This window comes from Chlorocebus sabaeus, chromosome 6, assembly GCF_047675955.1.
Source record: "Chlorocebus sabaeus isolate Y175 chromosome 6, mChlSab1.0.hap1, whole genome shotgun sequence".
NCBI lineage: Eukaryota > Metazoa > Chordata > Mammalia > Primates > Cercopithecidae > Chlorocebus > Chlorocebus sabaeus.
In genome coordinates this window covers 26,081,787-26,108,161 of record NC_132909.1, presented here as the reverse complement: position 1 = coordinate 26,108,161, position 26,375 = coordinate 26,081,787, and the positions used below count along the sequence as shown (strand labels likewise).

At 46.6% G+C, this 26,375-nt stretch overlaps 1 protein-coding gene across 1 annotated transcript; it reads left to right on the top strand.

Moving 5' to 3' along the window:
• The first annotated feature begins 3,501 nt into the window (after positions 1–3,501).
• Positions 3,502–26,046, top strand: NUDT19 (nudix hydrolase 19). The gene is made up of 3 exons (XM_007996213.3): positions 3,502–5,151; positions 21,900–22,107; positions 24,771–26,046. The coding sequence occupies exons 1-3, from the start codon at positions 4,438–4,440 to the stop codon at positions 24,974–24,976; spliced, it is 1,128 nt and encodes a 375-aa protein (XP_007994404.3). The 5' UTR covers positions 3,502–4,437; the 3' UTR covers positions 24,977–26,046.
• Positions 26,047–26,375: the final 329 nt, after the last annotated feature.

The following is a 26,375-nucleotide window of genomic DNA, read 5'->3' as shown; positions in this document are numbered from 1 at the left end:
CCACTGTGGTAGTGATATGGTTTGGATACTTGCACCCTCCAAATCTCATGTTGAAGTGTGATCCCCAATGCTGGACTTAGGCCTAGCAGGAGATGTCTGGGTCACGGGGGCGGATCCCTCATGAAGGGCTTGGTGCCTTCCCCACGGTAATGAGGGAGTTCTTGCTCTATTAGTTCATGCAAGAGCTGGTTGTTTAAAACAGCCTGGCATCTCTCTTGCTCCCTCTCGCCAATGACATGCCGCCCCCTCTTGCCTTCTGTCATGACTGGAAGCTTCCTGAAGCCTCACCAGGAGGAGATGCTGGCACTATGGTTCTTGTACAGCCTGCAGAACTGTAAGCCAAACAATCTCTTTTCTGTATAAATTACCAGGTCTTGGACGTTCCTTTAGAGCCAGCCTCCAAGGTGACTTCCCCGTCTCCTGGTATTTCCTCCCTCTCACATTGCATAGAGCTAACCAGTGTAACGCTAGGATACTGTGGAAATAATGGAGTGTAACTTCTTTTTTTTTTTTTTCTTTTCTTTTCTTTTTTTTTTTATTTTTAAGACAGAGTTTTCACTCTTGTCCAGGCTAGAGGGCAGTGGCGTGATCTCAGCTCACTGCTACCTCCGCCTCCCGGGTTCAAGCAATTCTCCTGCCTCAGCCTCCCAAGTAGCTGGGATTACAAGTACGCACCATCACACCTGGCTAATTGGTTTATATTTTCAGTAGAGACAGGGTTTCACTATGTTGGCCAGGTTGGTCTCAAACTTCTGACCTCAGGTCGTCCACCCGCCTCAGTCTCCCAAAGTGTTGCGATTACAGTTGTGAGCCACTGTGCCCGGCCTGAAGTGTAACTTTTGAGGCTAAGTCCTAAAAGACATCATAGTTTCTTCCTCTCTCATGGATCACTCTTTGTGGGAGAAGTTTACCCACCAAGTCCTGAAGACATTGAATCAACCCTACGGAAAGATCCATGCAATAAGGAACTAGGCCCCCTGCCAACAGTCATGTGAGTGAGCCATTGAGGAACTGGATCTCCCAGTGCTGGACAAGCCCTGGCTGACATGCTGATCACAACCTCATGGGAGATACTGAGTTAGGATCACCACATGGAGGTGGTCCCTAATCCCTGATCAACAGAAACGGTGGGATAATCAATGTCCATTGTTTTTTGTTTGTTTTTCTTGTTTTTTGTTCTGTTTTTGTTTTTGAGACGGAGTCTTGCTCTGTCACCCAGGCTGGAGTGCAGTAGTACTATCTCAGCTCACCGTAACCTCCGCCTCCTGGGTTCAAGCGGTTCTCCTGCCTCAGCCTCCTGAGTAGCTGGGATTACAGGCACCTGCCACCACACGCAGGTACATTTTTGTTTGTATTTTTAGTAGAGATGGGGTTTCACCATGTTAGCCAGGCTGGTCTCAAACTCCTGACCTCAGGTGATCCATCGGCCTTGGCCTCCCAAAGTGCTGGGATTACAGGTGTGAGTCACTGCACCCTGCCTCTTTTTTTTTTATTTCGAGGCAGAGTCTTGCTCTGTCGCCCAGGTCAGAGTACAGTGGCGTGATCATGGCTCACTGCAGCCTCCAACTCCTGGGCTCAAGTGATCCTCCCATCTCAGCCTCTTGAGTAGCTGGGACTATAGGCATGTGATACCACACCCAGCTAATTTTCTTTTTTTTTTTTTTTTTGAGACAGAGTCTCACTCTGTCGCCCAGGCTGGAGTGCAGTGGCACAATCTCGGCTCACTGCAAGCTCTGCCTCCTGGGTTCTCACCATTCTCCTGCCTCAGCCTCCCGAGTAGCTGGGACTACAGTCACCCGCCACCACGCCCAGCTTTTTTGTATTTTTAGTAGAGACAGGGTTTCACCGTGTTAGCCAGAATGGTCTCGATCACCTGACCTGTGATCCGCCCACCTTGGCCTCCCAAAGTGCTGGGATTACAGGCGTGAGCCACCTCGCCTGGCCGCTAATTTTCTTTTTTTAAGAGGTGGGGTCTCGCTGTATTTCCCAGGCTGGTCTTGAATTCCTGGCCTCAAGTTATCCTCCCGCCTTGGCCTCCCAAAGTGTTAGGGTTACAGGCATTACCCACCATGCCTGGACAATAAGTGCTTACTGATTTAAGTTACCAAGTTTTTGAGTAATTTGTTAACAGCATTAGGTAAATAACATATCCACAAATTAATTTGTCCTGTGAGCAGAGCACTTTAGATTTGAATATGATATCTGTATCTCTTTGAATGCTCATGGATAGTTCTTTGGTTCTGTACTGTTTCTTGGCTACAGTTCAGATAACTGAGTTTATATGATGTGATCTCTGGATCTGTAAACTGTTAATTGTGTCATCTCAGAGCCCCACGTATGACAGTCATGGCAGTGTGCACATTTTGGACACCGTTCTGTGTTGGTAAAGGTCCAGTTTCTGCCAGGTGTGGTGGCTCACACCTGTAATCCCAGCACTTTGGGAGGCTGAGGTAGGTAGATCACTTGAGGTCTGGAGTTTGAGACCAGTCTGGCCAACATGATGAAACCTTGTCTCTACTAAAAATACAAAAATTAGTGAGGCGTGGTAGCACGCACCTGCAATCCCAGCTACTCCAGAGGCTGAGGCAGGAGAATTGCTTGAACCCAAGAGGCAGATATTGCAGTAAGCTGAGATCACACCACTGCACTCCAGCCTGGTGAGAGAGCCAGACTCCCCCTCAAAAAGAAAAAAAGGTTCAGTTTCTCTTATTTTGCTATGCACCCAGGACTTGGTCATCTCACTCATGAGTAATCAGCTTCTGTGAAAAGCAGCTGATGTTGAAACACACACATTCACCCACAAAACCATGGTGTTATTTTACCGTGAAGGGAGTACTATGTTCTTAAGATTCTTAATCCCTCCATAAATGGTTAGTCGTCTGTAAAATGGTGATAACTGTTTCCACTTCATGGGGTTTTGTAAGAATTACACAACTCACACTATACTTATAAAGTTCCTAGTGCCTCAGACACAGTGTACTTAGTAACTACTAATATTATTATCCCCTGGGATTATTATTACTCCTAGTATTGAAGACATGTTACTTTAATCACCTGAGTACCTTAATTTCTTTCTCTCCCTTGCTCCGTATTTTTATTTTATTTATTTTTTTGAGGCAGAGTCTTGCTCTGTCACCCATGCCAGAATGCAGTGGCACGATCTTGGCTCACTGCAACCTCCGCCCAGATTCAAGTGATTCTCCTGCCTCAGCCTCCCGAGTAGCTGCAACTATAGGTGCGGGCCACCACACCCAACTAATTTTTGTATTTTTAGTAGAGACAGGGTTTTGACATTTTGGCCACGCTAGTGTCGAAGTCCTGGCCTCAGGTGATCCGCCCGCCTCGGCCTCCCAAAGTGCTGGGATTACAGGTGTGAGCCACAGCGCCTGGCCAGAGACCAGGTCTCTTAAAACAAACAAACAACAAAACCCTAAATATTGACAATGTCATCTGTGGATTCTACCCAGGAAACAACCCACATTAAAATGATGGCTTGTGAGGGTCGGCAGGAGTATAGTGTATTTCATCCAAAAATGTAACAAACGTGTAACCCAATTATAATAGCAATTATGGCAGAAGCTGTTGGTGACTGACAAGGAATTATAAAAGAGTCAAATTTACACAGGCTTTTCAAAAGATCACAATCCTGCTATTGAAGGTGGGAGTCTTCTAGACACTAAAAAGGTGGAGAGAAATCTCCATGTGGAGGCCCAGATTAAACATCTCCCATCAAAGTGGAACTCGTCAAATGTCCTAAGACACCTAAGGCTGTCCCCAGGCGCCCTGACAATAAAAGGTAACCAGAACACGAGAGAAATGACTCTGGGAGTACCTTTCACATTGAAGCTGTGCAGTAGGAAATTTATAATTTGGCATCTGGCTCATCCATTCATTTCTCATTGGTGTGGTTCATGTGTGCTTGCAAAGGTCAGACTTCTGCCCTTCGAATGTCCTCTCTTCCTCTTCCACAGGGAACACCCACATGTGGATCCTTGTTTAAAGGAGAAAGTCCTAGTCCTGAGCTTTTAGTGGGGTGGATGTCATCAGGCCTGGGTTTGCACCCTGTTTTTCACCATGGCAAGTCATATGCGGCCTTAAGCATTCCTGCTCTTGGTCCAAGCTTCCTGCGTGGGAATACTGCGATCCTCCTTTCAGGCAGCTGTGAATGACAAAACGCTCGCTGGCTGCCGTCACACCCATTGTCCCGCGAGAGTACCCTAGCTGGGCCCCACCGCACTCAAGGCGGTGCCTGCTCAGTTGTCCCTCCCACAGGCAGGCGCCAGTGCAGGTGCCGACCAAATGCCCAGGTTCACCCAGCTCCGGACGCTCGCCCTCAAGTCCCGCGAGGCCGCCGGGGGTGCTGGGGTCCCTGCAGGGCCGGGCCACCTGCCGAGGAGCTCCGGCCGCGCCAGAATCGGATCCGGGTAACCGCGCGCCATGAGCAGCTCCCTGCGGCCGGGCCCCAGCCGATGGCGGCGGGCGGCCAGCATCGTCCTGGCGGCAGCCTGGACGCGCCCAGAGACTGCCACCCCGCCGTCGCGCCCGCCGCCCGCCGAGGGCTTCCGGCTGCTGCTGCTGCAGCGCTCCCCGCACCAAGGCTTCATGCCGGGCGCGCACGTCTTCCCGGGCGGAGTGCTGGACGCAGCCGACCGCTCGGCGGACTGGCTGGGCCTCTTCGCGCCGCACCATGGGCCGCCAGACTTTGGCCTGGGCCCAGCGCCATTCAGCCAGGCGGCTTTCCCGTCGCTGCCCCACACCGGTGACAGCAACGCCGACAACACTCGGGCGCTGCCTGAGGACGTAGCCTTCCGCATCTGCGCCGTGCGCGAGGCCTTCGAGGAGGCGGGCGTGCTGCTGCTGCGGCCCAGGAGTTCCCCGCCTGGCCCAGCACCAGGGCCCGGCCTCGCCCTGGAGCCGCCCCCGGGCCTGGCAGCCTGGCGCGCCCGCGTGCGCCGCGACCCGCGCCACTTCCTGCGGCTGTGCGCCCACCTCGACTGCACGCCCGACATCTGGGCGCTGCACAACTGGAGTGCATGGCTCACCCCTTTCTCGCGCAGCGCCACTCGCCGCTTCGACACGGCCTTCTTCCTGTGCTGCCTGCGCGAGCCACCGCCTGTCTACCCCGACTTGGCGGAGGTGGTGGGCTACCAGGTAGGGCCTGCTCATGGCTTTGCTGGGGACCGCAGGGATGTGAGAGGGAGGACCCCTTCTGGTGGCCCAGGCCTCCCAGGGACACTTGCATAGGCGGAGCCCAGAGACAGTAGCCAGGAACGCTTGGACGGGCAGGAAACCCTCACACCTGCAGACTAAAGCCATGCTCTTGGTGAAGCTCTGCTTTCCTAGGCTTTGGGGTCTCAAGGCCTGCAGCCTGTCTCTCCACGTGGTTCCTCCAGCGGAGAACCCCTGTCCTAAGCACTTGTACATGTGTAGAAGTAGTTCATCTCCACAGCCGTTTAATTTGGTTTTCTTCGAGAACAGACTTAGTATGATTTCAGTCTTCCTATTTTTATTTATTTTTGGTACAAATGGGGGTCTTGTCTCTCTGTGTTGCACACCCGGGCTGGTCTCCAGCTCCTGGTGTGTCCAGAATTGGTTGTTTCCTGTGGGTTCTTGGTCTCGCTGACTCTAACAATAAAGCTGCAGACCCTCACGGTGAGTGTTACATTTCTTAAAGATGGTGTGTCTAGAGTTTGGTCCTTCAGAAGTTCAGATGTGTCTGGAGTTTCTTCCTTCCAGGGGGTTCATGGTCTTGCTGACTTCAGGAGTGAAGCCACAGACCTTCGCAGTGAGTGTTACAGTTCTTAAAGGTGGCGTACCTGGAGTTGTTTGTTCCTCCTGGTGGGTTCGTGGTCTTGCTGACTTTAGGAGTGAAGCTGCAGACCTTTGTGGTCAGTATTACAGCTCATAAAATTAGTGCAGACCCAAGGAGTGAGCAGCAGGAAGATTTATTGCAAAAAGCGAAAGAACAAAGCTCCCACAGCATGGAAGGTGACCCCAGCGGTTGACTGCTGCTGGCTGGGATGGGGGGGTGCGGCAGGGGCACCAGCTTTTATTCCCTTATTTGACCCTGCCCACATCCTGCTGATTGATCCATTTTATAGAGCACTGATTGGTCCCTTTTTACAGAGTACTGATTAGTGCATTTACAAATCTTTAGCTAGACAGAGCGCTGATTGGTGTGTTTTTACATAGTACTGATTGGTGCATTTACAAACCTTTAGCTAGACACAGAGCACTAATTGGTCCGTTTTTACAGAGTGCTGATTGGTGCATTTACAAACCTTTAGCTAGACAGAAAAGTTCTCCAAGTCCCCACTCAACCCAGGAAGTTCAACTGGCTTTACCTCTCAATCCCCCTCTAAACAGGACACCCCAGCTGCTGTTGGGAATTGGGCGATGACTGCTCTAGCTACTTCCTGCTGGATGGGGCAAAGAAAGTGCCCTGCAGTTGTAGTGTCCTCCAGAGGGGCACTCTCTAGGCCAGTGAAAGGGCCAGCAGGTCGGTCCAGGGGTCCTTGGTTGAAGTTGTTAGTTGAGCTCATTTGGGGTTCTGTTTGTAAGACCATCTGTAGTTTGATGGCTTCTATTCTAGAGGAAACAAATTTGACAAGGAGGTTAAAAATACAGGGCCTGAGGTTAAAAATACAGGGCCCGAAGGCAAGTAATAGTAAGATGGCTGTCACAGGAGGTAGAAAGGGGAGAAGCCATGTTGCCCATCTCCAGAGGTTGGTATAAGAGTTTGAAGGGCATTGTCTGATTTCAGAAGCCTTTTCCTGTAAATGCCGGGCGGCACCTGGCACTATCCCTGACTTGTTAGTGTAAAAGCAACACTCTTCCCCTAAGGCGGCGCAAAGTCCTCCTCTCTCAGCAGTGAGGAGGTCTAGGCCTCGGGGGTTTTGGAGAGTCACTGTTGCCAGAGTCTATGTGGGATTGCAGTTACTATCCTTACTGGATAGATTTTATTATTTCTTGCAAATTGTCTGAGCAGTCCTTTGAGAGTGTGTGGTAGTAGGATAATGAAGTAGATAAACTGGCTATTCTGGTTCCTGTAGCAGTGGCCATTTCTAACCCTATATACATGGGGTATTAGTTGTATGGCCCTGCGCTGAAGGACTTGAGCTTTGAGGGGCACTGATAGGGTCTGATTTCCATAAGATTAGAAGTTAGGATAATATATGTTACACTGTTAACTTTTAGCAAACGTTACTTTTGTTGAAAACCTTGTTAAGTTTGGGATTTCAATTATTATTTGCTCTTAATAAGACCTCGTTCAGTCCATATTAACTTAAAATTGGTATAGATGGCTCCTTTCTGATTCTGTAAGTACTTTAAGGTTTGGCTAAGTGCAGACAGCTCGCATCTTTGAGCAGACCAATTGTTAGGCAATTTTCCTAACTCTGCTTCTGTAAGAGTTTCCTGATCACTTACTGAATACCCATTATGTCTTTTTCCTTAATCGCCTGGGAGGAAACATCTATCATCCTGTCCTGAAGGGAGTTCCTCCTACGTCTAGTCAGACCTTCAGATTTAGATCCCCTGTTAGGAAACCTGCTGGGTTAAGGATTTTTGATAGGAAGGCTACGGGTTGTCAGTGGCCTCAGTGTTTTCAGGCTATGCCCTTGTTTACACTGACAACAAGGTGGTATTGGAGTGTTATAGGGTTACAGAGAAGACCTTCAATCATCAATTATAGGTTTTATATTTTTACTTTTTTTTTTTTTGGAGACGGAGTCTTCCCTGTCACCCAGGCTGGAGTGCAGTGGCGCAGTCTAGGCTTACTGCAACCTCTGCCTCCTGGGTTCAAGCAATTCTCCTGCCTCAGCCTCCCAAGTAGCTGGAATTATAGGCGCCCACCACCACCCCCAGCTAATTTTTGTATTTTTAGTAGAGATGGGGTTTCACCATGTTGGCCAAGTTGGTCTCGAACTCCTGACCTTGTGATCTGTCAGCCTTGGCCTCCCAAAGTGCTGGCATTACAGGTGTGAATTATAGGTTTTAAATTTACCCCAGCTTTTAAAGGAATAGGGTACACTGTTATTTCTTTACTACTTCTCTTTCTCTCTGACTCCTTTGTCTCTTCCTCTTTCCTTCTCTCTTTAACTTTGTCTCTTCCTCTCTTTCCTTCTGTCTTTGTCTCTCTCTCTCTCTCTCTCTGCTGCTCTTTTCCTGCCTCTGCCAGCTGCTTATGCTGCTATGCTCCCCTCTCCTTCCCCTTTTTGATGGCTTTGGCAGTGTAAGACTGCCACCTCCTTGGATTTTTGCACTGAGTGCAATAACTCCATGATTTCCTCGTGGTATTTAATGGAGGTTCCCCCAGAGGTTATGAACTCCCTTTCTTTCCATATTGCAGCATGGGCATGTAGGATTAGATAAGCATACTTGCTATCTGTATACACATTTATATTTTTTCCCTTTCCCAGTTCTAAGGCTCAGTTAAGTGCCACTAGTTCTGCTAACTGGGCACTGGTCCCTTGGGGGAAGAGGCTTACTTTCAAGTACGGTTACATCACTAATCATGGCATAACCTGCCCTTCGTATCCCATTTTCCACAAATGAACTTCCATCGGTATATAGGTTAAGGTCTGGATTAGCTAAGGGGACTTCTAAGAGATCCTCTTGGGCGGCATAAGTCTGGACTACAACCTGTTGGCAGCCATGCTTGACCGGCTCCCCATCCTCTGGGAGAAAAGCGGCAGGGCTGAGGGCCTCACACGTATGCACTTGAAGCACCAGTCCCTCAAGGAGTAGCACCTGATATCTAAGCAGGTGGTTGTCTGATAGCCATAAACCTCCTTTGGCACCTAGTATGCCATTTACATCATGAGTAGTCCAGACAGTGAGATCCTTTCCTTATATTGTTTTGATAGCCTCTGACACTAAGACAGCCACTGCCACAGCTACCTGTAAACAGTGAGGCCAGACTTTTGCTACTATATCAGTATCCTTACTTAGGTATGCCACTGGCTGTAGGGTTGTCCCACGAGTCTGAGTGAAGGACCCCAAGAGCTATTCCTGCTCTCTCAGTGACGTTTAAAGAAAAGTTTTGTCCTGTGGGAAGGCTTAAGGCTGGAGCTTGAGTTTGTTCCTTCCAATGCCCAGACTTCAGGGTTGATTCCCTCCTCAAGCAGGGGACAAGTGGTTAACTTGTTCCCCATATCCATGTAGATAATAGCTCCAGCTTCGGCTAATATATCCCTCCCTAATAAGGGTGTGGGACTTTCAGGCATAATAAGAAAAGGCATGTGAAAAGAGCAAAGTCTCCCAGTTACAACTGAGGAGGTGGGAGAAATACATGGTTACAGGCTGTCCCAGGATTCTTCGGATGGTAACAGACCTTGAGGACAGTCATCCAGGACAGGAGATTAACACTGAGAAGGCCCTGCCGGTGTCCAGGAGGAAGTCAATTTCCTGGCCCTCAATGGTTATACATAGCCGGGGCTCAGTGAGAGTGATGACATCAGCTGGTGCTTGACCCAGGCACCCTCAGTCCTGTTGTTGCATCATCTGGTTGGCGGCTTCTGTCCCAGAGAACCTTTGTCCTCTGGGACAGTGTGCCTTCCAGTGATTGCCTCGGTGTAGTGGACATGGGTGAGGGGGCAGCTTGTTTCTCATAGGACAATTTTTTTTAAAAAAGTGTCCTTGTAAACCACACGGATACCAAGCCCTACCGGGTGATTGGCCTGCTCCATTTTCTGTCCTCTCTGAACCACCAAGGTTTGTTTGTCTGAGGGCCATGACTAAGACTGCGGCCTTTCTCTGATCTCGCTTTGCCTTTTGGGCCTGTTCCTCTTGGTCCCTATTATAGAACACTGAGGTCACCAGGTTTAATAATGCCTCCAGATTTTGTTCAGGGCCCAGGGCTCACTTTTGGAGCTTTCTCTTGATATCTGTGGCTGATTGGGTAATAAACTTATCTTTTAGGATCAAATGACCGTCAAATGAGTTGGGTGACAGAGGAGTATATTTTCTTAAGGCCTCCCCTAGCTGCTCGAGGAAGGCAGAAGGATTTTCTTCCTTTCCCTGAGTTATGGTGGACATCATTGAATAATTCATGGGCTTTTTCCTAATTCTCCTTAGTCCTTCTAGAACACAGGTCAACAGATGTTTACGACTCCAGTCCCCACGATCTGAGTCAAGGTCCCAGTGGGGATCCATACTGGGGACGGCTTGCTGACTGGTAGTGAATTTATCCGTTTCTTTGGCTGTCATTCTATCATTTCCTTGACTAAGATACCAGTATCTCCAAACTCTTGGGCTGCAGCTAAAGCCACATTCTTTTCATTAAAGGCCAGGGTTTAATCTAACAATAGCATGACATCTCTCCAAGTGAGATCGAAGGTTTGCCCTGGACCCTGTAGGACATCTATGTACCTATTAGGATCATCCAAATGCTTCTCAAGGTCTGCTTTGATCTGCTTTAAATCAGAGAGGGAGAACGGGACATGTACCCGAGTTTGGACCAAGTTCCCCTTCCCCTACAGCTTGAAGGGCACATAACCGATGGCCTGGGGGTTTTTGTGGTCTTCGGGAGATTTCTTTGCTCATTTCCTTCTGGGCAGGGGGTATTAAAGGAGGCTTATCATTAATAGGAAGGGTAGCTATAGGGAGGCTAGGATATGGGGGTAAGCTGGGAGGTCCTCCTGTGGGATGTAAATTGCAAGCTTTGCATAGTGGTGTATTCTTCAGTGAAAAGAAAGCCTGGACATAGGGTATTTCACTCCATTTGCCTTCCCTGTTACAGAAGGTCAAGCTGCAGGATAGTATTGTTATACTTCCCTCAGGTGGCCATTTTTCCCCATCAGAGAGAGAATATTGGAGCCAGGCCATAGTGCAGAAAAAAATGAGGCACCTCTTTTTCAGGGTTTGTGGGTCAAATTGGTACCAATGGCTTAGAATGCATTTCAAGGGTGAGGCTGTTGGTGCCTGAGTGTTTCCCATGTGAAAGACAAAACCACCCAAGATTTTGGTTTGTTTTTGTCTCCCCTGCCCAAGAACCTGCAACGGTCCCTGGACCCTGCTGATCGGAATAGTTGTGCTCACCGACGCAGCGGCAGAAACACTAGTTCTCCTCCTAGACCACAAGGAGGACTGAGGAAGGTCGGATTTAGTGGCCCTTACCGACGCATTCTCGAAAACCTGCACCCTTGCCTGTCCTCCTAGACCACAAAGCGAGAAAAATCGGATTTAGTGGCCCTTACCAACGCATTATCAAGAACCTGTTAGAGTCCTAAGCATTCTCCTGTTAGTATTGGAACTTTACCCCTGTCCTATAAAGATGTCGTGCCCCAAAAACAAAGTGGAGGGCCATACCCTGAGGGAGGGAAGGGATCTCCAGAGTTGGAAGAGTGACGCCTTTTGTCCCCACTTAGAATAGGAAGGATACAATTTCTGAGGCTCCCCATATTCTAGCTTCAGGAATAGCTTTTGTTAGGCTTTTTTGTCTGAGGAGAGATCCTAAAATTCCAGATAGTCACACCCCATGACGGGGCTTTGGGCAAAAATTATGTCTTTCTGATTGGTGAGCCCGGGTGTCTAAAGAAGGCAACAGAGTCCTGAAGTTTATACTAGAAATCATTCTTTTTTTTTTTTTTTTTTTGGAGACGGAGTCTCACTCTGTCGCCCAGGCTGGAGTGCAGTGGCCGGATCTCAGCTCACTGCAAGCTCCGCCTCCCGGGTTCACGCCATTCTCCTGCCTCAGCCTCCGGAGTAGCTGGGACTACAGGCGCCCGCCACCTCGCCTGGCTAGTTTTTTGTATTTTTTTTAGTAGAGATGGGGTTTCACCGGATTAGCCAGGATGGTCTGGATCTCCTGACCTTGTGATCCGCCCGTCTCGGCCTCCCAAAGTGCTGGGATTACAGGCTTGAGCCACCGCACCCGGCCTAGAAATCATTCTTAAAGGAGAAACTAGAAAAGCACCAGAGACAGGGAGTGGTTTTTAGAAGTGGGACTAGCCTCAGAGAAGAGAGGTGAGAGGAAGTTTGTCTGACAGGCGTTGAGACCCAGGAGGCAAGGGTCAGGATAGATAGGAGAGATGGGCGAGTCTCGCTTAGGCGACATGACTTTGAGAGTTCCACTCATGACTGCAGGGTTAACCAACTTGTTGTTGGGACCCTGGAGCTGAATGGCTTTCCTCTCTGTGGACCCTCCGCTCAGCCCAGAAGTACAGGAAAAGTGGAAGTTGGTTCCAGGCAAACCAACCCTCCCAACTCTGAGTCGGGGGTTGTTAGAGAGCGCTTTCCCAGGAAGGCTGACACCTGTGTCTTTAGTCCATTGGCTGCACTAGTCACTTTTAACTGGCCAACAGGCGTGCCCGGTATTTAGCCCCCGAATTCTAAGGAAAAATAGGACAGAATAGCAAGTGAACGGGATCCAATGGTACTCACCACTTGGCCATAGGTGATAGTCCCTTCGTGGTCGCCAAAATGCGTCCAGAATTGGTTCCTTCCAGTGGGTTCTTGGTCTCGCTGACTTCAAGTATGAAGCCGCAAACCTTTGCGGTGAGTGTTACAGTTCTTAAAGATGGTGTGTCTGGAGTTTGTTCATTCAGATGTTCAGATGCGTCTGGAGTTTCTTCCTTCCAGTGGGTTCGTGGTCTCGCTGACTTCAGGAGAGAAGCTGCAGACCTTTGCAGGCAGTGTTACAGCTCATAAAGATACTGCAGACCCAAAGAGTGAGCAGCAGCAAGATTTATTGCAAAGAGCAAAAGAACAAAGCTTCCACAGCATGGAAGGGGACCTGCGCAGGTTGCTCGCTGCTGGCAGGGGTGGCCACCCTTTTTTCCTCCTATTTGGCCCCGCCCATATCCTGCTGATTGGTCCATTTTACAGAGCACTGATTGGTCCATTTTACAGAGTGCTCATTGGTCCGTTTTTGCAGAGTGCTCATTGGTGTGTTTACAAACCTTTAGCTAGACACAGAGCACTGATTGGTGCATTTTTACAGAGTACAGATTGGTGCATTTACAAACCTTTAGCTAGACACAGAGCACTAATTGGTGCATTTTTACAGAGTGCTGATTGGTGCATTTACAAACCTTTAGCTAGACACAGCACTGATTGGTGCGCTTACAAACCATTAGCTAGACAGAGCACTGATTGGTGCATTTTTACAGAGTGCTGATTGGTGCTTTTACAAATCTTTAGCTAGACACAGAGCACTGATTGGTGCGTTTTTACAGAGTGCCGATTGGTGCATTTACAAACCTTTAGCTAAACAGAAAAGTTCTCCAAGTCTCCACTCAACCCAGGAAGTCCAGCTGGCCTCAATTCTGGGCTCAAGTGATTCTCCAGTCTCAGCTTCCCAGGTAGCTGGGCCCATAGGAACATGCAACCATGCTTGGCTAATTGTTTTATTGTTTGTAGAGACTAGCTCTTGCTATGTTGCTTAGGCAGGTCTTGAACTCCTGGCCTCAAATGACCATCCGGCTTCAGCCTCCCAAATTCTTGGGGATTATTGGCATAAGCTACTGTGCCTGGCCAGTTTCAATCTTTTAAAATTTATTGACCAATACAGTGACTGACACCTGTAATCTCAGCATTTTGGGAGAACAAGGCCAGAGGATCGATTGAGCTCAAGAACTCAAGACCTGCCTGGACTGTAACATACTAAGACCTCATATCTACCAAAAAAATTAAACATTAGCTGGGCATGGTGGTACATGCCTGTGGTTCCCATTACTGAGGGAGCTGAGGTGGGTGGGAGGATCACTTGAGCCTGGGAGGTTGAGGCTGTAGTAAGCCATGATCACACCACTGCACTTCAGCCTGGACAACAGAGACCGTCTCAAAAAAAAAAAAAAATTATTAAGATTTGTTTTAAGGCCATGAATATAGTCTGTTTTGGTGAATGTTCCCTTTGCACCTGAGAAAATACGTATTCTGCTGTTGGTTGGTATTTTTGTAAAAATGTCAAATTAGGTTGAGTTGTTCATAGCATCTTGCAGGTTTGTTTTTTTTTTTTTTTTTTTGAAATGGAGTCTTGCCCTGTCACCCAGGCTGGAGTGCAGTGGCCTGATCTCGGCTCACTGAAACCTCTGCCTCCTGGGTTCAAGTGATTCTCCTGCCTCAGTCTCCTGAGCAGCTGGGATTACAGGCGCCCACCACCATGCCTAGCTAATTTTTGTATTTTTAGTAGAGACGGGGGTTTCACTGGGTTGGTCAGGCTGGTCGTGAACTCCTGACCTCAGGTGATCCACCTGCCTGGGCCTCCCAAAGTGCTGGAATTACAGGCGTGAGCCACTGTGCCTGGCCAGTCTTGCAGGTCTTCTATATCATTTTCTTGTTTCATCAGGTGCTGAGGAAGGCAGAAATCTTCAACTAATAATTGTGGAGTTGTCTTTTTCACCTTTTAGTTCTATCAGATTTGGCTTCATGTATTTTGAAGCTCCCATGGAAGGTACTGACTGTATCCACATTTAAGACTTTTAAAAGTTCATGGTTTAACTCTTTGATGATTATGAAATATCATTCTTTATTCCTGGTTATAATCTTTATTCTGAAATCTGAAATTTACTCTGTTTGATATTAATATAGTCACTCTGACTTTCTTTTGATTCATGTTAGTATATTTTCCATCCTTTTAAGCTATCTGTGTCTTTATTATTTAAAGTGTGTTTCTGACTGGGTGCAGTGGCTTACACCTATAATCCCAACACTTTGGGAGGCCGAGGAGGGCTGATCACCTGAGTTCAGGAGTTTGAGACCAGCCCAGCAACGTAGCGAAACCCTGTCTATACTAAAAATACAAAACTTATCCGGGTGTGCGGGGGTCTGTCCCACAGACCCTGACCCAACGGTGGATGAATAACGTGCACTGATACAGATATTCTGCTTTACCATTCTGGCTGAGCATTAGGCCTACTTACAGACTCCCAGGAGAGTGCTGTAAACAGTTGCGACCTCAACTTTGACCAGCCATTTATTCAGTAAAGATTAATTGACAAAGGCTTGAGTCAACAACACTAGAGGGTAATTGACCTTGTAGACATCCCAAATAGAAAGCAATTAAGCACCTGTGGTAGATCAAAGGTTAGTCTTAGGACCACATGAGTAAACAAGCTAGTTAGATAAACTCCCCACATTCCTTTGTATCTACTTTAATTAATTAATTTTTTTGAGACAGAGTTTCGCTCTGCTGCCCAGGCTGGAGTGCAGTGGCACAATCTTGGCTCACTGCAAGCTCCGTCTCCCGGGTTCACACCATTCTTCTGCCTCAGCCTCCGGAGTAGCTGGGAGTACAGGCGCCTGCCACCATGCCTGGCTAATTTGTGTGTGTGTGTGTATTTTTAGTAGAGATGGGGTTTCACCATGTTAGCCAGGATGCTCTCGATCTCCTGACCTTGTGATCCACCCGCCTTGGCTTCCCAAAGTGTTGGAATTACAGGCGTGAGCCACCGCACCTGGCCTACTTTAATTTATTTAACTAACGGTAAGTGGACTAGGCTGCCTTCAGCCAGATCTGTTACTGAAGTTATGCAAACTCTCAGGCCTTCCAGGAGGGCTTCTGGCTAGTATAACTAAATTTTTTCCCACCAGCCTGACTGAACCCTCATACAGGTAGAGACAGGAGAATTGCTTGAACTCAGGAGGCAGAGGTAGCAGTGGGCCAATATCATGCCACTGCACTCCAGCCTGGGTGACAGTGTGATACTCCATCCCTAAAAAAAGAGAAAAAAGTGTGTTTCTTGTAGGCAGCATATAGTCTTGTTTTTTATCCGATATAAAAAGTTTTGCTTTTTAGTTGGAGTGTTTATTTATATTTGTTATCGTCAATAAGGTTAGATTCAAATCTAACATCTTACTGCTCATTTTTTCCCCATCTATTTGTACTGTTTTTCTTATGACCGTTTTATTTCCATTATTAACTTACTAACTATGTCTCTTTGTAGTTGCTCTAAAATTTGCAATATACATTTTTCATTTCATTTACAGAGTTAGAACCTTGCAATAGTATACTTGTTTTTTCTCTCCTATCCTTTATGCTATTGTTGTCATACATTTGACTTTTATTATAAACTCTATAATACACTCTGATTATTTTTGCTTTAGACCATCAATCTTTTTTTTTTTTTTTTTTTTTTTTAAGATAGGGTTCACTCTTCTCACCCAGGCTGGAATGCAATGGCACGATCTTGGCTCACCGCACCCTCCACCTCCCAGGTTCAAGCTATTCTCCTGCCTCAGCCTCCCTTGTAGCTGGGATTACAGGCATATGCCACCACGCCCAGCTAATTTTGTATTTTTAGTAGAAACGGGGTTTCTCCATGTTGGTCAGGCTGGTCTCAAACTTCCGACCTCAGGTCATCCACCCACCTCGGCCTCTCAAAGTACTGAGATTACAGGCATCAGCCACCCCGCCCAGCCTAGACCATCAGTTTTAATGAGAAAAAATGTCTTATGTTTACCTGCATATTTACCTTTTTTTTCCGAGACAGAGTTTCGTTCTTGTTCCCCAGGCAGCAGTGCAATGGTGCCATCTCGGCTTACCACAACCTCTGCCTCCTGGGTTCAAATGATTCTCCTGCCTCAGCCTCCCAAGTAGCTGGAATTACAAGCATGCACCCACCATGACTGGCTAATTTTGTGTTTTTAGTAGAGACGGGATTTCTCCATGTTGGTCAGGCTGGTCTTGAACTCCTGACCTCAGGTGATCCACCTGCCTCAGCCTCCCAAAATGCTGGGATCACAGGCGTGGGCCACTGTGCCCAGCCTTTTTTTTTTTTTTTTTTTTTTTTTGAGACAGAGTCTTACTCTGTCACCCAGGCTGGAGTGCAGTGGCACGATCTTGGCTCACCACAACCTCCGCCTCTCTGGTTTAAGCGATTATCCTGCCTCAGCCTCCTGAGTAGCTGGGATTACATGCACCCACCACCACACCTAGCTACTTTTTGTATTTTTAGTAGAGACGAGGATTCACCGTGTTGGCCAGGCTGGTCTCGAACTTCTGACCTCAGGTGATCCACCCAGCTGGGCCTCCCAAAGTGCTGAGATCACAGGCGTGAGCCACCATGCCCAGCCACATATTTACTATTTTTAGCACTCTTTATTCCTTTGTGTAGCTCTAAATCTATCTCTAGTATCCTTCTGCCTAAAGAAGTTTCTCTAATATTTCTTGTAGCATAGATACTGTGACAATGAGTCCTCTAACTTTTGCTTGCTTTTGCCTTTGTTTTTAAAAGATACTTTGGCTAGGTATAAAATTCTAGGTTGATAGTTTTTTTCTTTATGTACCTAAAAATATTGCTCCCTTGTTTGCTAGTTTGCATAAATTTCTTGTGAGAGGTCTGTTACCACTCTTGCAGGTAATTGTTTTTTTTTTTTTTGAGATGGTCTTGCTCTGCCACCCAGGCTGGAGTGCAATGGTGCGATCTTGGCTCACTGCAACCTCCGCCTCCCAGATTCAAGCAATTCTTCTGCCTCAGCCTCCTGAATAGCTGGGATTACAGGCACGTGCCACCACACCCAGCTAATTTTTGTATTTTTAGTAGAGACGGGGTTTCACCATGTTGATCAGGCTGGTCTTGAACTCCTGATCTCATGATCTGCCTGCCTCAGCCTCCCAAAGTACTGGAATTACAGGCGTGAGCCACCATGCCTAGTCTCTTGCAGGTAATATTTTTTATTTCTTTCATCATGTTGATGTTTTCCTTTGTATCTTTAAACCAGTGGAACATACTTACAGCATTATTTTTAATGCCCTTTTCTGCTAACTTAATCATTGCTATAATTTCTGGGTCTGTTTTTGTTGACTTATTTTTTTTCTAGTTTTGGATAATGTTTTCCCGCTTCATCATGTCTTGCAGTTTTTATTGAATGTTGGATATTGTGACTTTGTGTTGTTGAGTGCTGGATCTTGTCGTATTCCTTTAAAGAGCATTGGACTTTGGGCCAGGCGTGGTGGTTCACGCCTGTAATCCCAGCACTTTGGGAGGCCAAGGTGGGTGGATCACCTGAGGTCAGGAGTTCTAGACCAGCCTGGCCAACATAGTGAAACCCCGTCTCAAGTAAAAATACAAAAATTAGCTGGGTGTGGTGGCAGGTGACTGTAATCCCAGCTACTTGGGGGGCCAAGGCAGAAGAATTGCTTGAACCTGGGAGGCAGAGGTTGCAGTAAGCTGAGATCATGCCATCGCACTCCAGCCTGGGGGACAAGAGTAAGACTTCGTCAAAAAAATATATATATATATTGGACCTTGGCTGGGTGCAGTGGCTCATGCCTGTAATTCTAGCACTTTGGGAGGCCAAGGTGGGTGGATCGCGAGGTCAGTTCAAGACCAGACTTGCCAACATGGTGAAACCCCGTTTCTACTAAAAATACCCAAAAAATTAGCCAGTCGTGGTCGTGGGCGCCTGTAGTCCTAGCTACTTGGGAGGCTGAGGCAGGAGAATCACTTGAACCCAGGAGGCAGAGGTTGTAGTGAGATGAGATCACGGCACTGCACTCCAGCCTGGGTGACAGAGCAAGACTCTGTCTCAAAAAAAAAAAAAAAAAAAAAAAAAAAGAGAGAGAGAGAGTACTGGACATTTCCTAGCAAGCAGTTAAGTGATTGCAAATTACCTTAATTGTCTTGAGGTTTAATTTTAACTGATTTTAAATGATGTTAGCATAGGCCTATAGTAGCTTGTATTCTAGAGCTAATTTAGCTGCACTTTTTTTTTTTTTGAGACATATTCTCACTCTGCCGCCCAGGCTGGAGTGCAGTGGCGTGATCTTGGCTCACTGCAACCTCCACCTCCCTGGTTCAAGTGATTCTTGTGCCTCAGCCTCCCAAGTAATTGGGATTGCAGGCATGTGCCACCATGCCTGGCTAATTTTTATATTTTTAGTAGAGTCGGGGTTTCAGCATGTTGGCCAGGCTGGTCTTGAACTCCGGACCTCAGGTGATCCACCCACCTTAGCCTCCCAAAGTGCTGGGATTACAGGCGTGAGCCACTGCGCCTGGCCATTAGCTGCACTTCTAAATGTGTGACCCTTATAAGGTCTACTTGAGTGCTGCTTATGTTCAACATGATCTCTCCACTGTGATTGGAAGGAATTCCAATAATCCTTGGCCCCAGGTGAGCTCTGGGAGTTTAATCTTAAAGCTCTCAGGTAATTGTTATTTCTTCAGAAATCATTCTCTCCTTGTGTATACAGTGGTCAGTAAAGTAAAATACTAATCATAGGAAAAAAAAAAAAGAGGCATCATTCTTTCCTGGTCTCACGTGGTTTCACCTTATGCATACATGGATAAGTGTTGAGTGAAGATTCAAGTGCACCCTACACAGATTTCTAGAGCTCTACTCTGGAGGTCTTTCCTCTCAGGTACAGCTTTATCCTTGGTTTCTCTTTCCATGGTTTGAGTTACCCTCAATCAACCAAGGTCTGAAAATATTAAGATATTTGGAGACAGAGAAAGACCACATTCACTAACTTTTATTACAGGAATTGCTATCATTGTTCTAGTTTATTATAAGTTATTGTTGGCTGAGCACGGTGGATCATACCTGTATTCCCAACCCCTTGGGGGACTGAGGCGGGCAGATCACCGGAGGTCGGGAGTTCGAGACCAGCCTGACCAACAGGAATAAACCCCATCTCTACTAAAAATACAAAATTAGCTGGGCGTGGTGGCACATGCCTGTCATCCCAGCTACTCGGGAGGCTGAGACAGGAGAATCGCTTGAACCCGGGAGGCGGAGTTTGCCGTGAGCAGAGATCATGCCATTGCACTCCAGCCTGGGTAACAAAAGCGAGACTCCATCTCAAAATAATAATAATAAGTTATTGTTAATGTCTTACTGGGCCTAATTCATCAATTAAACTTTATCATAGGTGTGTATGTGTAGGAAGAGCATAGTTTGTATAAGGCTTAGCACTTCCTTAATTTCATGCATCCCCTAGGGATCTGGGAAAGTATCTCTCTTGCTTTCCCAGGGAGATACTACTGTATGCTGCTTCCCAAATTCTGCTGTGTGGGCTTCCCAAAATCCAAGCTGTGTCTCAAGTCAGTGAAAATCCCAGGCTCTGATTAGTCTCTTGCTCCTTGGGTCACAGCCTGGGAATTCCCTTTAAGCAGTAACCCTGGCCATGGTAGGACTCACCTCCCGTTGTAGCCTCCCAGGTGGCTGGGATTACAGGCGTGAGCCACTGCACTCAGCAGGAAAGCACTGCATTTTGTACACTGCTTTACTAGTAAGAAGTAATCAGTAAGTGATATGGTATTGTAACCTGTGGTCTGGACTCACCTGAACAGGTTGGATTAACTTTGTCTTCATTGTTATCACTGAACTCATACGGTTGCCTTGGAAATCACATAGATTGGGTGGTCCTTTGAGGCCCAGAGCTCTGTTTTTTAAATGCCGTTTTGGCCAACTGCAGAATGATTAGCGGACTCACTGAACTCATAGATTGCTGGGCACCATAGCAGGGCCCCGGGAATGTGAAGGCTTCATAGGCTTCTCCGTCAATGTTTAAGCATGTACGAGCTTGCAAACCTTTGACCTACAGCCATCTAAAGCAGAAAGCAATTCCAAATCCTTTGGGGGTAAGAATCAGTTTATCCTAGGTGTATAAGTGGATATTTAGTAAACCAACTAAAGAACAACCGTATGGCCGGGCACGGTGGCTCGCACCTGTAATCCCAGCACTTTGGGAGGCTGAGGTGAGTGGGTCACAAAGTCAGGATTTCAAGACCAGCCTGGACAAGATGGTGAAATGCCATCTCTACTAAAGATACAAAAATGAGCCAGGATGGTGGCGGGTGCCTGTAGTCTCAGCTACTCGGGAGGCTCAGGCAGAGAATTGCTTGAACCCGGGAAGTAGAGATTGCAGTGAGCCGAGATTGCGCTACTGCACTCCAGCCTGGGCGACAGAGCGAGACTCGGTCAAAAAAAAAAAAAAATCAGACCTGTAATCCCAGCACTTTGGGAGGCCGAGGCAGGTGGATCACGAGGTCAGGAGATTGAGACCATCCTGGCTAACACAGTGAAACCCTGTCTCTACTGAAAATACAAAAAATTAGCTGGGCGAGGTGGCAGGCACCTGTAGTCCCACCTACTCGGGAGGCTGAGGCAGGAGAATGGCGTGAACCCAGGAGGTGGAGCTTGCAGTGAGCCGAGATCGCACCACTGCTCTCCAGCCTGGGCGACAGAGCAAGACTCCATCTCAAAACAAAAACAAAAACAAAAACCTTTGAGGTTATTCCGTATCCATTGAATCAGCTCCTTTTATCTAAATGTCTATGGAAAGAAGGCTCAGGAAGGACAGCAGAATGAAGCCACTGAAGTTTACTGGGCAAACACTGCCTGGCTGAAACCCTACCAAGTTATTACTCTCTTGACTGTAGGCTGAGTCATGCCAGGTGACTTCCTGAAAGCTGCTGTTGCTCCTGATGCTTCACTGCCGTTGTACCATGTGGCACACATCACCACATCACAAAGCATTTTGGTTGCTGAAGTCCCCATAGGGCTTAGGAGAGCTTTGTGGTGTTCATCATTATATCCTCAGGATCTAGCCAAGTACCCATTTCCTGGAGGAATGAACAGGCACCAAATTCTCAATCTACTGTGATGAGTTTACCCTTTGGAGTCTTTCTTCTTTCAGCAGGGACCAGAACCACCTTCCCCTCTCTGCATCTCCCACCTCTTAGTCTGAACAGCTCTCCCAGGTCAAGCCTCGGCGGTCTGCCCTGGTTTATTTACTAGTTCTGAGGATCAGTGTCCCAGTAAGCAACCTCTTAAGAGGATCAACTCAGCTTTCTTCACTGAATCTTTTCATGTTGTCTTGGAGGGATCTCACAGGGTGCGTTAATGAATTCATTTTACACATTCAGTTCTACCTTAGGTACAGATGTGACTATCTCAAGTCTCACATTATCTATGGTGTAAACCTTAGGAAACCCTGCCTTTGTCTTTCACAGTGGTCATCTCCATCGGAGGCAACTGAAAGTTTCTTATCAAAAGAAATTTGGTTGGCACCACCACAGTTCTACGAAGTGAGAAGACTTGCAAACTTTGCCTCTTTCTCTGACTTGCACAAATTTTGTTTGGGTCGTGCATTAGAAGGACTGGAAAGGTGGCTGCCTATCATCTTGGTAACTGCCGATGGGATGGTCCATCTTTTACCAGGTAAGCCAGTGAAGCATCAGTGCTTTGGTTAGTGTTCACATTCAGTGCCCTGGGCTGCATGGCAGTATTGCCCAACATAGAGACAGGAATTACAGTCTGTGTTTTGTAGTCTACAGGTATTAGCTAAGTAAGATCAAAGCCTATAAAATATCCATATTATTATAACCAGAAATTCTGCATAATGTCATATACATACACATACATTTATATTAATATATTTCCTAGACATTGACAAAGGTCTTTCTCATGTCATTTCTCACTTTTTCTTTTTTTGAGGCAGTCTCCCTCTGTCACCCAGACTGGAGTGCAGTGGCACGATCTTGACTCACTGCAACCTCCGCCTCCCAGGTTCAAGCGATTCTCTGCCTCAGCCTCCGGAGTAGTTGGGATTACAGGTGCCCGCCACCAAGCCCGGCTAATTTTTGTATTCTTTTTTTTTTTAGTAGAGATGGGGTTTCATCATCTTGGCCAGGCTGGTCTTGAACTCCTGACCTTGTGATCCACCCACCTTGGCCTCCCAAAGTGCTGGGATTATAGTCATGAGCCACCGCGCCTGGCCGATTTCTCACTTTTTTGCATTTTAAGTTTGAATTACGAGAACTTGTAAGTTGTCATCTAATTTGAATTAGGGAGCTTTTTTTTTTTTTTTTTTTTTTGAGGCAGTTTTGCTCTTGTCACCCAGGCTGGAGTGCAATCTGGGCTCACTGCAACCTTTGCTTCCTGGTTTCAAGCAATACTCCTGCCTTAGCCTCCTGAGTAGCTGGAATTACAGGCGTGTGCCACCACACCTGGCCAATTTTTTTGTATTATTAATAGAGACAGGGTTTCACCATGTTAGCCAGGCTGGTCTTGAACTCCTTACCTCAGGTGATCCACCTGCTTCAACCTCTCCAAATTCTGGGATTATAGGCTTGAGCACTGCACCCAGCCAAGTTTGTTTTTTTTCAATTGAATGTAATTTCAATTGAAACTATGAATTATGAAATTATGAATAAAATAAAAATGTTAACTCTATCTCAACTGAAAATACACACAAAAAAACAAATCAGCCAGGTGTGGTTGCACACGCCTGTAATCCCAGCTCCTCAGGAGGCTGAGGCAGGAGAATTGCTTAAACCCACGAGATGGAGGTTGCAGTGAGCCAAGATTGTGCCACTGCACTCCAACCTGGGCGACAGAGCAAGACTCTCTGTCAAAAAAAAAAAAAAAAAAAAAAGGCTAGGCGTGGTGGCTCATGCCTGTAATCTGAGCACTTTAGGAGGCCAAAGCAGGTGGATCACCTGAGGTCGGGAGTTCGAGACCAGACTGACCAACACAGAGAAACCCCGTTTCTACTAATAATACAAAATTAGCTGGACATGGTGGCACATGCCTGTAATCCCAGCTACTTGGGAGGCTGAGGCAGGAGAATCGCTTGAACCCGGCAGGCGGAGGTTGCAGTGAGGTGAGATTGCGCCATTGCACTCCAGCCTGGGCAACAAGAGCAAAACTGTGTCTCAAAAAAAAGATTTGTTACTCAACCTACATGGGGGAAATTTAGTAGTTTTTTTGTTTGTTTGTTTGAGACAGAGTCTCACTCTGTTGCCCAGACTGGAGTGCAGTCGCCCAGGCTAGAGTGCAGTGGCGTGATCTCGGCTCACTGCAAGCTCCGCCTCCCAGGTTCACACCATTCTCCTGCCTCCGCCTCCCGAGTAAATGGGACTACAGGCGCCCGCCGCCATGCCCAGCTAATTTTTTGTATTTTTTAGTAGAGACGGGGTTTCACCGTGTTAGCCAGGATGGTCTTGATCTCCTGACCTCATGATCTGCCTGCCTCGGCCTCCCAAAGCGCTAGGATTACAGGCATGAGCCACCGTGTCTGACCAGTTTAGCAGTTTTGATGTAATTTTTCTAAAATAACCCAAAGATGTTAAGAACAGCCCACTTTGAAATACCAAAAGTATATGGATATCAAGGTCAATCTTAGAGAGTCATAAACTAGTAAAACAGTTACAATTCACAGTGGAAACATACCAGTCACAGATGTTTATGAGCCCAAAGAAAACTCTTGACTGGGGCGTTGTGAGGGGATATTAAAAACACAAGAAAGAGGACAGGTGCAGTAGTCAGGCCTGTAATCCCAGCACGTTGAGAGGCTGAGGTGGGTGAATCATTTGAGATCAGAAATTTGAGACCAGCCTGGTAAATACGGCGAAACCTGTCTCTACTAACAATACAAAGATTAGCCAGGCATGGTGGCAGGCACCTGGAATCCCAGCTACTTGGGAGACTGAGGCATGAGAATAGCTTGAGCCCAGGAGGTGGAGCTGAGATCGCGCCACTGCACGCTAGCCTGGGCAACAGTGAGACTCCGTCTCAAAAAAAAACACCAAAAAAAGACCAAAAAAACACAATAAAGAAATTGAAGTAAGCTCATAGAATTAGATTAGTTAACAATTATCTCAGTTCCAAACATATTAAACAGATCAAAATAAATAATGATTTAACAACTATCTCAGTTCTAGACATATTAAATAGATCAAAATAAATACTGATTTGTATGTCACTAATATATCGGAGTGATTTATAAAATAACACTCGATGGAATTAAATTTTTATCCCTTCTGCCATGGTGAAAAATAATATTGTATTTAAAAATAAAATCAAATTTTATCCTTTTTCAGGTGATGAGCTATATTTAGAAGATTCAGACTTTTTGGAAAATCTTATGTCTACTGAAAAAAAGACTGAGGAAATCATGAAGGAAGGCAAGCAATTTCACCGGATAGTGATACACAATCGCCACCTTTATGATATCCATGTGACTGTTCAGTCAAAGCATAAGCACGTTTATCCTAAGAACTCTGTAGTAAGTAAGAGCCATTTGTAGGGTCCTCAAGCTTGTTGGTAAAATGGCCTACTTGAAGTCCTCATGAATAATGAGGGTTGAATTTCATTTGCTTGAAACTTAAGGAAGTTTGTGCCTATAAAAGTTATTGCAATTCAGTATTTCTTTTTTCTTTTCTATTTTTTTTTTTTTTCTGAGACAGAGTCTTGCTCTGTCACCCAGGCTGGAGTGCAGTGGCATAATCTCGGCTCACTGCAAGCTCTGCCTCACGGATTCATGCCATTCTCCTGCCTTAGCCTCCCGAGTAGCTGGGACTACAGGTGCCCACCACCATGCCTGGCTAATTGTTTTTGTATTTTTAGTAGAGACGGGGTTTCACCGTGTTAGCCAGGATGGTCTTCATCTCCTGACCTCGTGATCTGCCCACTTTGGCCTCTCAAAGTGCTGGGATTACAGGCGTGAGCTACCACACCCGGACTTTTTTTTTTTTTTTTTTTGAGACAGAGTCTTACACTTGCCCAGAACCCAGGCTGGAGTACAGTGGCCCAATCTTGGTTCACTGCAACCTCTGCCTCCCAGGTTCCAGCGATTCTCATGCCTTAGCCTCCTGAGTAGCTGGGACTACAGGCGTGTGCCACCATGTCCCACTAAATTTTGTATTTTTAGTGGAAACAGGGTTTCGCCATGTTGGCCAGGCTGGTCTCGAACTCCTGACCTCAGGTGATCCGCCCACCTCGGCCTCGCAAAGTGCTGAGATTACAGGCATGAGCCGCCACACCTGGCCTAGTTAGTATTTTAAAGAAACATAAAGCCATAAGAAAAACCATCAGTTTGTTTCCACAGTGTTCATGAAGGTAAAGAGGTTAGAAATGTAGTATTTGATTAATGATGTTTATTTTTACTGTATTTAATATGAGTAATTTTTCATCATCTTTAAAGGGAAGAATGTTTATTGATTAAAGGTGGGAAATGATAGTTAAGACACCAATTCCATGTCCAGATCTTTGACTGTATCATGCATTGTACAACTGATTTCATATTTTATGAAATGCCTTAGTTTTCCTACTATAACATAAAGACAATGATGAATAAAGTTTATATGTATGATTTAATCCGGATTAGACAACTATATCTAGCGCTGTGGTCCTCAGCCTGGGCACTTGTGCCCTAGGGAACATTTGGCTATGTCTGGAAACATTTTTGGTTGTTGAAACTGTGGGCAGAGTGGGTGGGGTGGGGGAGTATGCTACTACCATCTAGTGGGGAGAGGCCAGGAATGCAATTGAACAACCTGCAGTCTCACCACCCACAACAAAGAATTACCTGACCAAGGGTGAGATACGCAATCTAAAGTAAAATCTTTTTTTTTTCAATAAATGGTTCCAATATGTAAATTTTGAGAACCACAAATACTATTATTCTGTCTGCCTTTTGGATCTAC